This window comes from Marmota monax, unplaced genomic scaffold (genome assembly GCF_021218885.2).
Source record: "Marmota monax isolate L192 unplaced genomic scaffold, Marmota_monax_Labrador192_F-V1.1 WCK01_AAM20220418_F8-fsc00013, whole genome shotgun sequence".
NCBI lineage: Eukaryota > Metazoa > Chordata > Mammalia > Rodentia > Sciuridae > Marmota > Marmota monax.
The window spans coordinates 18,388,481-18,404,794 of record NW_026692202.1 but is presented as its reverse complement, the minus strand read 5'-3'; the positions used below and the strand labels follow the sequence as shown (position 1 = coordinate 18,404,794).

Here is a 16,314-nt window from a genome sequence, read left to right as displayed (position 1 = left end):
GTAGGAGCTGAATGCCACCACCTCCCCTGGGGACAGGAGCCTCTCCTCACAAGTCCTGGGTCTCAGGAGTTTCTGTCTTATTTTTCTGCTACCTCTCCCTCCCTGATTGATTGTACCTTCATCGACTCAATGACATGTAACCTCAAATGAGAGTGATTTTTTTGACACTTAATTTTAGAGGGCGGAGAGCTCATCAAACACTAGTTCCTAATTTTAGAGAGTTAACAATCCAAATAAAAAGTAAGAAAACAAGAAAGCAAAACATCTAGCATGTTGTAAACACCAAAGTGTGGTGGGGGTTTGAAGTGTCGGTCACACTTCAGAGGAGAGGATTCGCCACACCCTTACTCTGCTACCTGAAGCAGGTTTGGGTACCAGTCTTCCTTCAGGGCCTTCCCCATGTTACTCTCAGTTCCTCCCATTCTCCCTACATAGCTAGTTTGCCCCACTGCCCGCCATCCCCACTTGAATTCCTTTAGTTCTACAGACTCAGTTCTAATTCCATTCACCCCATTGGAGCAAAACTGCATATAGCTCTCTGTTGGATGCTTCAATTGCCCAAACTTCTTCTCAGGAAATTTCCCTTATCACATTTTATCTACTGCCATTATTTTCCTCATCCTGCTTCAATTTTTTGTATTGCTACCTGAAATTTTTGTACATTTATTTACTTGGTTGTCATCTGTCCCTCTAGAGCGGGGTTTCTCAAACTTTAATGTGCACATGAACCCACGTGGAGGGCTTGTAAAAATGCCAACTCTCTTTCTGCATTGACCTGAGCATTTCTAATAAGCCAGCAGATGGTGACAGCACTGCAGGTCCTGGGACCATGTTTTGAGGATCAGTCTCCAAGGTAGGCTGCATGACAACAAGGATTTTGTCCATCTTGCACATCATTTAAATCCCTGACACATTTAAATTTCTGTGGGTGCTATAGAGTGCTGTGAAATGAAAAAAAAAAGAATTATTTGGGGGCTGGGGATGTGGCTCAAGCGGTAGCGCGCTCGCCTGGCATGCGTGCGGCCCGGGTTCGATCCTCAGCACCACATACAAACAAAGATGTTGTGCCTGCCGATAACTAAAAAATAAATATTAAAAAATTCTCCCTCCCTCCCTCTCTCTCTCTCTCTCTCTCTTTAAAAAAAAAGAATTATTTGGGGATAAAAACATCACTCTCTTTAAAGAAAAAAGACATTCACACAGACCACTCTAATGTAAGGTGGAAGAGAGAAAAGCCAGGTGAGCACTGAGAGCAGACGCAAAGGTTAATTTTGATCAAAGGCATCTAGAAGGTGCTACAGAAGAGGTGGGGCTGGGGCCCGGCCCCGATGATTCATAGTGGGTTAGGGAGAGGGAGCATGGGAGGAATAGACGAACTCTAGATGGGGCAGAGGGATGGGAGGGGAAGGGAGGAGTCTGGGGGTTAGCAATGATGGAGGAATATGATAGACATCATTATCCAAAGTACATGTATGAAGACATGAATCGGTGTGAACACTCTTTATATACAGAGTTATGAAAAATTGTGTTCTAAATGTGTAATAAGAATTGTGATGTATTCCACTGTCATGTATTTAAAAAATAAAAGCAATTAAAAAAAAACAACAACAAAAGATTTGGAGAGTAGGGGAAACCCTCTGGGTGCCATGGCAGGGACACATAAATGGAGTGGAGAGTGCTCAGCTTGTCATCTTGGGAGGCGACTGGTCTGGAACAGTGAATGAGGAGGCAGGAGGGCCACAATACCTTGCATGCTCCCGTGCTTGGATGCTGCTTCTTTCCCCTCTGCCTCCCTCCCTCTTTCTTTTTCCTTTTCTCTAGTCTGGGTCCTGGGCACCTCTTGGCTTAGTTGACACTGCTTTTCAACGGTGATTGCATGTGGCCTCTGCAGACCCCTTGAGACCCCAGGCCTGTGATGGGATACTCCAGCCACCCTGCTCAGCCTTTATTTTACTAGTGGGCTATCTTGGACTTAACTAGAAATTAGTGAATACCAAAGTGGAAGCTGGGAGCTTTACCAGCATTCTCTCTGCCCTCTATCCTTTTGTTAACCCAAAGACCTTCAAACATCTGCTCATTTTCCCTACCCAAGTCCCTCAAGCCAATTCCCCTTTCTAAATCTTGAGGAATTACAAAACCAACCATCAGCAAAACTATAACATTTCCTCATCTGAACTCTTGTTTCTGCAGGTTCCAATCAGGCCTGATGCAGCACAATCCAGAGTCATTTATGGAAAGCTATCCTACCTTTTCACCCACAGCATAGACAAGACCCTCCAGGGCTAAATTCTGCTTTGTGACAAACACAAATGAGATCACAAAAAAATCCATCTATTAAAATGTGTATTTCAATATTTTTGCACAAGGTATAGGATTCATTTTTTTTTTAAAAAAATTTAATTGTAAATCTCATTGGCAGCAGTGAAGGTGTCTGAGCTGTGAGGAGGGCTGGGTGGTAGCTAAAGGGGCTGAGGATGCTCAGGATCTGGAAGTCATTCTTGGATTTGAGATAAGCCACAGTGACTGTGTGGCACTGTTTCTGTGGCACTGCCCCTCAGGTTCACCAGGGACTCAATTCTTTGCTCAGAAAATGCTGCCTCATCGCTAATGGCTGCTCAATCAGGAAAATATTATTTTCAGATGTTTTAAATCTGTGCAGCAAGAAACATATGTCCTGCCATATGGAGCACAATAGGAGCTAGTTAAGGCCAAAGTGGAAACCACGATTGGGAGTTCTCTTTATTTCTGTTTTTGAAGTCAGACCCTGCAGGCCATATTTCTCCAACCAGCAGACTAAGCAGAGTTCTGAATTAGAGTATGTGTGTATCACACAGAAATCTTGTGTGCAAAAGAGGTCACTGCAAGCTCGTCTTTCCTCAGCCACACTGCCAATTAGGAGAGCTACCGGGATGCTGCCATCACCCCATCTGAAGTCAAGTCACAGATGACCTTGCAAATGCGCCAAAGTCACATGGACCATGACATAAAGTGTTAAAATAGAGGTGTCTTCACATCAAGATAGTTTCACTAAGCTGCACCTTTTATTGGTGTGATTTTTCCCCCCTGTCAAGACAATTTAGACTTTATTAATAGTTATAAGGGGCTTGTGCTATTGAAATTTGGGGGGGGGTGTCTCCATTTTAAATCAAATAAGAGATAAAGGGATTTGTGTTATGATGATTATTCATCAGAATATACCAGTGCAGAGTAGAGACTCATGAGCTGGGAGTAAAGAAAGAATATCATGCTTACAAATGTGTGTAGTATTTATGCGTGTGGCTTAGTGCACACTGATACCCAGGGGCCCACTATCACTGAGCTGCATCCCCAGCTCTTTTTATCTTTTAATTTGAGACAGGGACCTCTCTGTTGCCCAGGTTGGCCTGGAACTTGCAACCCTCCTGCCTCATCCTCCTGAGTTACTGGGATTACAGGTGTGCACCATGGTTCCCAGACACACTGATCTTATCTTCATTGTAACTTTTATTACCAAGAGATTCCTTTTCTCCCCCTTTATGTTGTAAACTCAGCCATCTGGACAAGGATAACTATTTCTTTTTAAAAGCTTGCCTGGAAAACTTATAAGATCCAACAAGTGACCACCATTATTTACTTTTTTGAGAAAAGATCCCCACTTTTTGCTTTGACTGACTACCTTAGTACAAAAATGAAAATTATTGAGATGGAAAAAAAATTAAAGAAATAGTTTGTAGAATTGTTTTCTTTTAAATAAGGGCTAATAGGCATGATGAAAGGTAATATTTTAAAATTTGCTTATTCAGCAAATCGCCCCGCGGCTAGAGTCTGCAGCGCGCGCTGGGAAACGAGGAGATAGCGACGCAGGAATACAGCGCTGCAGTTTCTGCCAGCCGTGCAAGCACCGTACTCAGGGCTGAATTCTGGGTTAGAGACGGGGGAAGGAAGCGGTCCATTTCGGTTCTCCACACCGGTCAGACCACAGAGGAGGCCAGCGGCCACCATGTTGGAAAGCTGACGTCACCATCCCTGTTTTCGACTGACCGCAGCTCATTCAGCCATAGAACAGGTAATTTCAGGCTGCCATTCGCCTGCGGCTTGCAGACAGATTGCTTGGGCTCAGTGCCTGGGTGCTTCTTAGAACCTGCTCTTATTGGAGCGAGCACCGAGCGTGGGGCGGCCGAGTTCCGGCTCCCGGAACCGCCCTGGCCCAGGGCTGGGGAGCCTGCGGAGGCTGCTTCTTGGACCCTGCTCCTATCAGAGCATACACCAAGCACTAAGCGGCCGAGTTCCGGCTCCCGGAACTGAGCCCGCGGGGGCTGCTTCTTGGAGCCTACTCTTATCGGAGCATACACCGAGCACGGAGCGGCCGAGTTCTGGCTCCTGGAACTGCCCTGGCCCAGGGCTAGGAGCCCGCGGAAACTGCTTCTCGGTCCGGGTCCTGCTGAGGGCCAGTCAGGACTCACCTGTTGCTTTGGTTGCCCGGCAAGGGGAACGAAATGCTGCCATTCGCATAGGATACCAACATGGCAGAGATCTGATGTCATCAGAAAGCGGTGGAGGAGAGAACTTCATCAATACCAGCGGCGACAGAAACAGTTGGTCTCCTGGTAGGGGGGGTGAGGCACAGACACCCGAGTCTCCTCGATTTGTCGTCGAGCCAGAGGGGAGGAGCCGGGCCGCCACCAGCGCCCGGAGCAGGCCCAGCGGCTCGCCAGCGTGGTGACCACGTGACCCCAATTGGAGAGGGGGCCTAGCGGAGCCACCACCCGCGCCTGCAAGGTGGGCAGATCCGCGACCCAGTGGTACACGGGCGTGGTAGGAGGGGCAGGGCAGAGCCGCCGCCCGCGCTTGCAAGGTAAGCAGACCTGTGACAGACTGGCGGGTCAGGCCCAGTGGCCTGCCAGCGTGGTACACACATCACCCCAACTGGAGTAGGGGCAGAGCAGATCCTTCGCCCTCGCCCGGATCAGGCCCTGCCGGTGTGGTGGTCACGTGACCCCAATCGGAGTGGGGGTGGAGCGGAACCGCCACCCGTGCCCGCAGGGTGAGCAGACCTGTGACCAACCTGCAGATCAGGCCCAGCGGTCCGCAGGCGTGGTAGGAGGGGCAGGGCAGATCCGCCGCCCGCGCCTGCAAAGTAGGCAGACCTGCGACAGACTGGCGGATCAGGCCCAGGAGCCTGCCGGCGTGGTACACACACCACCCTAATTGGAGTAGGGGCAGAGCAGAGTCGCCGCCCGTGCCAGGAACAGGCCCAGCGACCTGCAGGCAGGGTAGTCACGACACCCCAATTGGAGTAGGGGCAGAGCAGAGCCACCACCCATGCCCGAAAGGTGGGCAGATCTGCGACCGACCAGCAGGACAGGCCCAGTGGCCTGCCGGTACGACAGACACGTCACCCCAATTGGAGTAGGGGCAGAACAGAGCCCCCGCCAGCGCCCAGAACAGGCCCAGTGACCTGCCGGCGTGGTAGTCACGACACCCCAATTGGAATAAGGAGAGAGCAGAGCCGCCGCCCGCGCCTGCAGGAAAGATACGCAAGCAGTATGAAAAGACAAGGAAAGGACCACAAGCAATGCAGGTCAATGCAACTTTAGAAGAGGTAACAGCTGCAGCAGATGGAATGTCAGATAAAGAATTCAGGATATACATGCTTCAGATCATCTGGAGTATCAAGGAAGACATTAGACAGCAAAATCAGACAATGAAAGATCACTTCGACAATGAATTACGCAAACAAATCCAGGAAGCAAACGATCAACTATACAGGGAGACAGAGGTTATAAAAAACAAACAGAAATCCTAGAAATGCAGGAAGCAATAAACCAACTTAAAAACTCAATGGAGAATACTACCAGCAGAGTAGAACACTTAGAAGATAGAACATCAGACAATGAAGACAAAGTATTTCAACTGGAAAAGAACATAGACAGCTCAGCAAGACTGTTAAGAAACCATGAGCAGAACATCCAAGAAATATGGGATAACATTAAGAGACCAAACTTAAGAGTCATTGGGATACAGGAAGGTACAGAGCTCCAAACCAAAGGAATGAGCAGTCTATTCAATGAAATAATACGAGAAAACTTCCCAGACTTGAAGAATGAGACAGAATCCCAAATCCTAGAAGCCTACAGGACGCCAAATGTGCAAAATCATAAGAGATCCACACCTAGACACATTATAATGAAGATGCCCAACATACAGAATAAGGAGAGAATTTTAAAAGCTACAAGAGAAAGGAAGCAGATTACATTTAGGGGTAAGCCAATCAGGATAACAGCTGATCTTTCAACACAGACTCTGAAAGCTAGAAGATCCTGGAATAACATATTTCAAACACTGAAAGAAAATGGGTTCCAACCAAGAATTGTGTATCCAGCGAAATTAAGCTTCAGGATGGAAGATGAAATTAAAACCTTCCACGATAAACAAAAGTTTAAAGAATTCGCAGCTAGAAAACCATCTCTTCAAAACATCCTCGGCAAAACATTACAGGAAGAGGAAATGGAAAATAACAATGAAAACCAACAGTGGGAGGTAGGACAGTAAAGGGGGGGAAAATAATCAAAGAGGAAAACAAACCATGTTTAGTAACAGAAATAAACAAATATGGCTGGAAGAACAACCCATATCTCAATAATAACCCTAAATGTTAATGGCTTAAACTCACCAATTAAGAGACACAGGCTAGTAGAATGGATCACAAAACAAGACCCAACAATATGCTGCCTACAGGAGACGCATTTGATAGGAAAAGACATACATAGGCTGAAGGTGAAAGGTTGGGAAAAATCATATCACTCATATGGACTTCGGAAACAAGCAGGAGTGTCCATACTCATATCAAATAAAATAGATTTCAAGCCAAAGTTAATCAAAAGGGATAAAGAGGGACACTACATACTGCTTAAGGGAACCATACACCAACAAGACATAACAATCATATATATTTATGGGGCCCGCGAGGCTCGTCGCAGACAACGCGGCGGCGATGTCCGCGAGCCAGGCGAGTGCCGCGGCGGCAGTGGCGGGGCCTCGCGCACGGCAGGGCGGCCTGGGTTTTGGCCTCCCCCCGGTTCCCTGGAAGCGGGCCGGTGGCCAGTGCGGGAACGGCAGCAGCAGCAGAGGCGGAGGCTTCAGTGCGTCTCTCTACCCTTTAGCCTGAGCCAAGGGAGGCCAGGCAGCCCGGGTGGCTGGAGGGGGTTCGCTGCCCGAGAATGGGAATTCTCTTCACCAGGATATGGAGACTGTTCAATCACCAGGAGCACAAAGTTATCATTGTTGGATTGGATAATGCAGGAAAAACTACCATCCTTTACCAATTTTCTATGAATGAAGTTGTACATACATCCCCTACAATAGGAAGTAATGAAGAAGAGATAGTGATTAATAATACACGTTTCCTAATGTGGGATATTGGTGGCCAAGAATCTCTTTGTTCTTCCTGGAATACTTATTATACTAACACGGAGTTTGTAATAGTAGTTGTGGACAGTACAGACAGAGAGAGGATTTCTGTAACTAGAGAAGAACTCTACAAAATGTTAGCACATGAGGACCTAAGAAAAGCTGGATTACTGATTTTTGCTAATAAACAAGACGTTAAAGAATGCATGAGTGTAGCAGAAATCTCCCAGTTTTTGAAGCTAACTTCTATTAAAGATAATCAGTGGCATATCCAGGCATACTGTGCTCTTACTGGCGAGGGATTATGCCAAGGACTTGAATGGATGATGTCATGACTTAAGATTAGATGATCTCTACTGACCTCTTCTCATAGACTTTGTATAAACAAAGTGCTGGACTTTACCTGAAAGCTGCAAAAATTAATGGTTTAGATATATTTATAATAAACTGATTTCAATTTTTTTCTATAAGAAGAAAAATTAAGACCACTTATTTGAAAACAAGATGGGAGTCTCATCTTCCAATTTGCTTTCTCATTAGTTCCTTTCAAAGTACTTTATTAAAGCTGTGATTGACATTTTTCTCAATGAATCCTCTCAGGACAATGTATAGCCTCTGGTAAGTACAAAGGGAGAGGAAGATGTTTTGAACTTTAAGAGCTTTATTATCAGTATACCCCTCCCCAACTGAATGTTGTTCTCTTTTTGTTCCACTAAGTCAAAATACAAATCAGCACAGATACTGTTTCCAATATTTTAAATGTCATGTTAGTTATGAAAAAAAAATACAGTATTTTACTTAAGGTTGTGTGTGTATTATGTATATACCTCAAGTTCAAGTTAATGGCTTTGATTTGTGTTCTAAAGAAAAGCAAATAACGCAAAAATTAGTAATATCCTTAGTTATTGCCCTAATGAGATAAGTACTGGCATTGGTATTAAGTGCCATTTTATACTTTTCCTGTTTGTTTTCTGTATTGTACTAATCAAACGTCCCCTCTCCCCCAATCATTGAGCTGTTCTTAAGAAAAAAAAAGATACAGGAAAAAGCTTGACATTGTATACCCATTTTTGTTGATCAGTAACACACATAGAAATGTGTAATCCAACTAAGTGAAATATCTGTCAAATTTTTGGCTTACCCAGTTGACAGAATTGCACAGTGGAGCATTGATCAGATTAATCCTTGTATTGGTCTAAATTATTGAATAGATTATTAATCCACTTATAAATCAATCATAAATTGTGATTAAAACTATCAAGTGATTTCTTCTTAATTAAAATCTATTGTGTGAAACATGTCTACCCAAAGAGGTCTAATAGACCACCATACCATAATCATGGGAGACTTCAACACACCTCTCTCGCCACTGGACAGATCTTCCAAACAAAAGTTGAATAAGGAAACTATAGAATCCTTATACTCCAATAAATTAGAAGATAGTGAAGGCATAGATAAATTTCTTAAGTCATATGATCTGCCCAGATTGAGTCAGGAGGATATAGAAAACCTAAACAGACCAATATCAATTGAGGAAATAGAAGAAACCATAAAAAGACTACCAACTAAGAAAAGCCCAGGACCGGATAGGTATACAGCAGAGTTTTACAAAACCTTTAAAGAAGAACTAATACCAATACTTTTCAAGCTACTTCAGGAAATAGAAAAAGAGGGAGAACTTCCAAATTCATTCTATGAGGCCAACATCACCCTGATACCTAAACCAGACAAAGACACTTCAAAGAAAGAAAACTACAGACCAATATCTCTAATGAACCCAGATGCAAAAATCCTCAACAAAATTCTGGCGAATCAGATACAAAAACATATCAAAAAAATTGTGCACCATGATCAAGTAGGATTCATCCCTGGGATGCAAGGCTGGTTCAATATACGGAAATCAATAAATGTTATTCACCACATCAATAGACTTAAAAATAAGAACCATATGATCATCTCGATAGATGCGGAAAAAGCATTCGACAAAGTACAGCATCCCTTTATGTTCAAAACTCTAGAAAAACTAGGGATAACAGGAACATACCTCAATATTGTAAAAGCAATCTATGCTAAGCCTCAGGCTAGCATCATTCTGAATGGAGGAAAACTGAAGGCATTCCCTCTAAAATCTGGAACAAGACAGGGATGCCCTCTCTCTCCACTTCTGTTCAACATAGTTCTCAAAACACTGGCCAGAGCAATTAGACAGACGAAAGAAATTAAAGGCATAAAAATAGGAAAAGAAGAACTTAAATTATCACTATTTGCAGATGATATGATTCTATACCTAGCAGACCCAAAAGGCTCTACAAAGAAACTATTAGAGCTAATAAATGAATTCAGCAAAGTGGCAGGATATAAAATCAACACGCATAAATCAAAGGCATTCCTGTATATCAGCGACAAATCCTCTGAAATGGAAATGAGGACAACCACTCCATTCACAATATCTTCAAAAAAAATAAAATACTTGGGAATCAACCTAACAAAAGAGGTGAAAGACTTATACAATGAAAACTACAGAACCCTAAAGAGAGAAATAGAAGAAGATCTTAGAAGATGGAAAAATATACCCTGTTCATGGATAGGCAGAACTAACATCATCAAAATGGCGATATTACCAAAAGTTCTCTATAGGTTTAATGCAATGCCAATCAAAATCCCAACGGCATTTCTTGTAGAAATAGAGAAAGCAATCATGAAATTCATATGGAAAAACAAAAGACCCAGAATAGCAAAAACAATGCTAAGCAGGAAGTGTGAATCAGGCGGTATAGCGATACCGGACTTCAAACTATACTACAGAGCAATAGTAACAAAAACAGCATGGTACTGGTACCAAAACAGGCGGGTGGACCAATGGTACAGAATAGAGGACACAGAAACCAATCCACAAAACTACAACTACCTTATATTTGATAAAGGGGCTAAAAGCATGCAATGGAGGAAGGATAGCATCTTCAACAAATGGTGCTGGGAAAACTGGAAATCCATATGCAACAAAATGAAACTGAATCCCTTTCTCTCGCCATGCACAAAAGTGAATTCAAAATGGATCAAGGAGCTTGATATCAAATCAGAGACACGCCGTCTGATAGAAGAAAAAGTTGGCTACGATCTACATTCGGTGGGGTCGGGCTCCAAATTCCTCAATAGGACACCCATAGCACAAAAGTTAATAACTAGAATCAACAAATGGGACTTACTCAAACTAAAAAGTTTTTTCTCAGCAAAAGAAACAATAAGAGAGGTAAATAGGGAGCCTACACCCTGGGAACAAATCTTTACTCCTCACACTTCAGATAGAGCCCTAATATCCAGAGTATACAAAGAACTCAAAAAATTAGACAATAAGAGAACAAACAACCCAATCAACAAATGGGCCAAGGACCTGAACAGACACTTCTCAGAGAAGGACATACAATCAATCAACAAGTACATGAAAAAATGCTCAACATCTCTTGCTGTCAGAGAAATGCAAATCAAAACCACCCTAAGATACCATCTCACTCCAGTAAGATTGGCAGCCATTATGAAGTCAAACAACAACAAGTGCTGGCGAGGATGTGGGGAAAAGGGTACACTTGTACATTGCTGGTGGGACTGCAGATTGGTGCAGCCAATTTGGAAAGCAGTATGGAGATTTCTTGGAAAGCTGGGAATGGACCCACCATTTGACCCAGCTATTCCCCTTCTTGGTCTATTCCCTAAAGACCTAAAAAGAGCATGCTACAGGGACACTGCTACATCGATGTTCATAGCAGCACAATTCACAATAGCAAGACTGTGGAACCAACCTAGATGCCCTTCAATAGACGAATGGATAAAAAAAATGTGGCATTTATACACAATGGAGTATTACTCTGCATTAAAAAATGACAAAATCATAGAATTTGCAGGGAAATGGATGGCATTAGAGCAGATTATGCTAAGTGAAGCTAGCCAATCCCTAAAAAACAAATGCCAAATGTCTTCTTTGATATAAGGAGAGTAACTAAGATCAGAGTAGGGACGAAGAGCAGGAGAAGAAGATTAACATTTAACAGGGATGAGAGGTGGGAGGGAAAGGGAGAGAGAAGGGAAATTGCATGGAAATGGAAGGAGACCCTCAGGGTTATACAGTGGAGGGGGTAGAGAGAGAGGAGGGGAGGGGAGGGGAGAGGTGGGGAGGGGGGATGGTGGAGGATGGGAAAGGCAGTGGAGCACAACAGACACTAGTATGGCAATATGTAAATCAATGGATGTGTAACTGATGTGATTCTGCAATCTGTGTATGGGGTGAAGGTGGGAGTTCATAACCCACTTGAATCAAAGTGTGGAATATAATGTGTCAAGAAATTTGTAATGTTTTGAACAACCAACAATAAAAAATTTAAAAAAAATAAAATTTCACATACTTGAAAAATTAAAGTAAGGATGAAATATACAAACTAGGATATTTCATATACGGAAGCTTTTAAAATCAAAGCCCCCATGAGTGGTATAAATTTAACTATTAGTTTTGAAAATAAAGCTCTTGGAGTTACAGAAATAATAGTGTTGGGCTTTCACATTTAATCTGAGAAAGACATGAAAGGGACACAAGAAGATGCAAAAGACATTAAAGTCACTTTCTCACTCAGCAGGTCCCTATTTGGTGTGCAGTCCAGAGGGTCTCTTCAGAGGAAAGACATGTCAGAGTCCTGCTCACAAGGAATGCTTCCAAACGACACTACTCTTACCCTGGTTTTCCTTCTACAACTGTTTGGTTCATTTTTTTGAGCTGTCCCACATATCAGATGTTATGGCTGGACCTGGACTGTCCCGCAAAAATCTCATGTGTAAGGCAATGCTGCAACATTCAGAGATGAAAAGAGTGGATTATGAAGTCTCTGACTTCATCAGTGGATTAATCCATTGATGGATTAATAATTTGAATGGACTTACTGGCAGGTGATGAAAGCTATAGGTAGGTGGGGCATAGTTGGAGGAAGGAGGTCATTGGGGGTGGGCCTTGGGGACTACATTGTCCCTGGCCACCTTCTGTCTCTTTCTGCTTCCTGGCTATCATGAACTGTAAAGCTTTGCTCCACCACATCCTCTTCCATGATGTTTCTACCTTGGAGCCAGTTGGCCATGGAATAATGATAATCTTCTGAAAATCATGATAATCTCTGAAACCATGAGTCAAAATAAATCTTTCTTCCTCTAAGTTATTTTTGTTAATTATTTTGATCATAGTGACACCAAGCTGACTAACACATCAGGCATTGTGCAATGAGTGCTCAAAGTAGTAGGGACAGTTGAGGAAACATAACATGGGGTAATTTCAATGATATAGATAATGATGGGATATGAAGGGGGCTCAGTGGGAGTTACAGGGATAGGACAGTTTTGGGGGGAAGATGGCCAGCATCTCATTGGAGTTTCTTCTGCCCAGAGGAATCCAAGCTACCCTAAATGGCCACCCTAAGTCTAAATATCTCAAATAATTAACAAATAATAAAACATACTCAGAAATATATTTACAAAAGTGAAGCCCCTGATAGATCTAGACCACATGGGTTCTTGAACTAGACAAAAACAAAATGGCTCTGGTGGTTTATTTAAGGGGTAAGGTGGTTTATTTAAGGGATAAGGTGGTTTATTAAAGGTAAGGTTTCAAGGGTGGAGTCTTGCTTTGTGATGTCTTGCAGTCAGGTTGATTGACATCTTGGCAGGTCACACCCATCTCAGGTACTGTGTGGGATCTTAGGCAGAACTTGAGGGGGAAGTTCACCTGCATCAGGCTGTCGATCCCTGTGGGGAGTGCCCAAGGGAGTTCCCAGTTCCAGACTTATCTCCTCAGGAAGCTACAATACATAACATAGTCCACACACAGCACATAGATGGCTCATGACAGGACAGAAGGTCAGAGAAGACCACGGAATCCACTTAGCTTCTGAAGTGTCTTTATTCACTCTGTTAAGATGATGCTTGACCTCTGTCTCCATGATCCTAGGTTGGCAGCCAATTTATGTCAAACCTAATATGGCATAGAGCCAGGTGCCTCAAGGTTAGTCTCCACCATAGCCCAGAGAAGGCTCAGTTTCCAAGTTCCAGCCAAAAAAGAACACCCCCCACTGAATTCCTGTTTCTAGTCTAAGCAGTAGATATCTCTACTCTCAGCTCATGTACAGAGCAAAATATATATATATATATATATCTGGCAGATCTTAAGTCCAATGAGTGGCTGCTTTTCCTTTCTCTAGATGTCAGTTTATCCCCTTCCAAGTGGCCACTTAGAATCCTAACACAACAGACTTGCAATAGAAAACTATCAAACCATCTTTACAGGATATCAGCTGGGAGTGGTGGGGAATGATGCTGTAAAATGAGGGATGCTTGAAGCCTAGACAGATGAGTGTGGGGAACAGGAAGTCATTGCTTATTCTTAACTAGGGAAAACAAGAGGATATAATGAAGTTTCAGGAAAATAGCTCAACCATGGGGTATAGCATGGATTAGATAAGGGATAGGACTAGAAGCCAAGAGATGAACAAGGGCAACGGAGAAATGATCCAAGTTTAGTGAAAGAACAACATAGCCTGGGGAATGGGGAAACAAGGATGAAGCAAAGAAGAAAAACAGCCATCAAAACTGATGACATCATGAGACAATTCGATTTGGTACGGGCAGAGCGGTTGCTGTCATCTATCTGCAGTAGGTTTAATTATAATTTTGATAATGCGAAGTGAAGTTAGCCAATCCCCAAAAAACAAATGCTGAATGTTTTCCTTATATAAGGTGACTGACTCACAGTGGGGTAGGAGGGGGACCATGGAAGGAATGGACGAATTTTAGATAGGGCAGAGGGGTGGGAGGGGAAGAGAGGGGACAGAGGGTTAGCAACGATGGTGGCATGTGATGGACATCATTATCCAAAGTACATGTATAAAGACACGAATTGGTGTGAATACACTTTGTGCACAACCAGAGATATGAAAAATTGTGCTCTTTATATGTAATAATTGTAATGCATTCTGCTGTCATGTATTTAAAAAATAAAATCAATTAAAAATAATAATTTTAATTATAATTTTAAAGTCTGTGCTAAAATAAAAAAGTGTTGTAATAGGATATGACCATGTGCTGTAAGATTGGGCGTCTGTCTTTCTCAGTTTACCTCTTCTTTGTGTCTTATTTTTCCCCAGCCTTGGGTTGGGGCCCCTCACTTCTCTCTTTCAAGGCAAGAAAAAAACCTATTCTCCACTCTCCTTAGTGCCTGCTTTGGTAACAGGCATTAAGGGCTTGGCCCTAGAATCAGGCCAGCATAAGCAGGTTGTACCTACATATAAGGTTTGAGCTTTGAGTGGTCTTGATTATGTGTACTTTAATAAAACATTGTCTTTGTTTTACTGTAGAGATGGAGGGGCAAAAACTTTAAATCCAAACTCTTCCTCTTTGAAAAATGGAGTCAAATAAAAAAAAATTAGGTTAAATTATGGGAAAAAGAGTGCTCAAGACTGAATTTACCAAAAGCTTGTTTTGAATGGTGGGATTATTTGTAAACATGTTGGTATCGTTAATCAGGGCTTTTAGGCCTCCATATCACCTGACCTGAGGATTTCTAACACTTCCCTATTCTGAAACAGCAAAAGAGATTCTTAATGTTCTGTAGGCCACATTGAGTTTCTTTGTTTAAATAGACAGGACATATGCTGGATGAAGTTCTTTAAGAGGACAGCAATGGGCCCTCCCTGACCTCCAACCCCAGCTTTATATTGGAAGTCAAAGTTCTTCAAGGCCAATCTCCTGCACAGAACACTTTGAGGTATTGCATTGCATTCTGAGAGTTTAAAAGCTTGCAAGTGGAAAACTCAGATCAGTCTCAAAGAACCAGACATTTGTTGATAGTCAACTTCCCTACACAATTTCTGCTCTTTAATGCTGGACCAATGTGAAGTCAGAGCTGAAAAAAAAAAAAAAAAGTAAGCTTCATGTCTTTGCTGCTTTTTTGATTTCTGTTTGGTCCTTTGGCACTATCTTAGCCAAAAGCTCGTGGGAAATATAACATCTGGTGCTGGCGTCCAGAGCAGAAGAACTATAATTGATTGGAACATGGAGGGCTCCTTGTAAATGCTGTAAATGGCATTTTTGGCTTAGTGTAAAGTTATTAAAGTAACACCTAAGTCTATGTCCCCAACCATTCAGAGTTAATATCCAGTCTGTAGAGACAGAAAAATTGAGGAAGAGGAGGAAGGGAGGCTAGAACAAAAAAATCAGAATAAACTACTCTGTATAAATGGTGCTTCCCCCCCCCCCCCCGCATAAAAATTATTTGGCTTAATCTTATAGTTCATGCTTTAAAATTATAGATAAGTGGCCATTTGAAAACATTTCGTGGATAGAATTTTCATTTAAGATGGCAGAATTAGCCACTTTGAACACATATTCTTATTGCTCTATATTAACATAACAAATATGAGAGGTTCAGTCAACTCTTTTGAAAGACAGAATAGAAAGAAAGAGACAAAAGGCAGTGTTCCAAGAGGCAGAATTAGAACAGAACTGCTTTCACCTGGTCAATTATTTTAGGGCAAGATAAGACTCCTCATTAAAGCACGAACTTCATAAAAAGCACTTTGAGGAAATTAAACAAGAAAGGAAGGTGATTCAGGAAGCCAGGGCTGGGGAAAATGTTTCTAGATTTTTCTAATTATTTCACTTCATTTCCTGGAAAGGAATGTCTACCCACTGTTGGATTGGTCTAGTTTAATATTTACCTCAAAGCATAATTTTATGGCCTAAGCTTTATTAACAGAATTAATTCCTGAGGGAAAGTGAAGGAATATCAGAAAAAGTTGGCCTTTTTGAATATTGTTGGGCTATGTTAAAGGGAGAAGATATTCTCAATTTTTCTCACCACTTTTTGGGAGTAATGGGAGGTTAATTGAGGAGGTAATT

At 42.5% G+C, this 16,314-nt stretch overlaps 1 protein-coding gene across 1 annotated transcript; it reads left to right on the top strand.

The window, feature by feature from the left end:
- Nucleotides 1-6,984: 6,984 nt before the first annotated feature.
- LOC124084921 (ADP-ribosylation factor-like protein 5A) lies at nucleotides 6,985-7,966 on the top strand. The gene has a single exon (XM_046432379.2). The coding sequence runs from the start codon at nucleotides 7,200-7,202 to the stop codon at nucleotides 7,722-7,724; it is 525 nt and encodes a 174-aa protein (XP_046288335.1). The 5' UTR covers nucleotides 6,985-7,199; the 3' UTR covers nucleotides 7,725-7,966.
- Nucleotides 7,967-16,314: the final 8,348 nt, after the last annotated feature.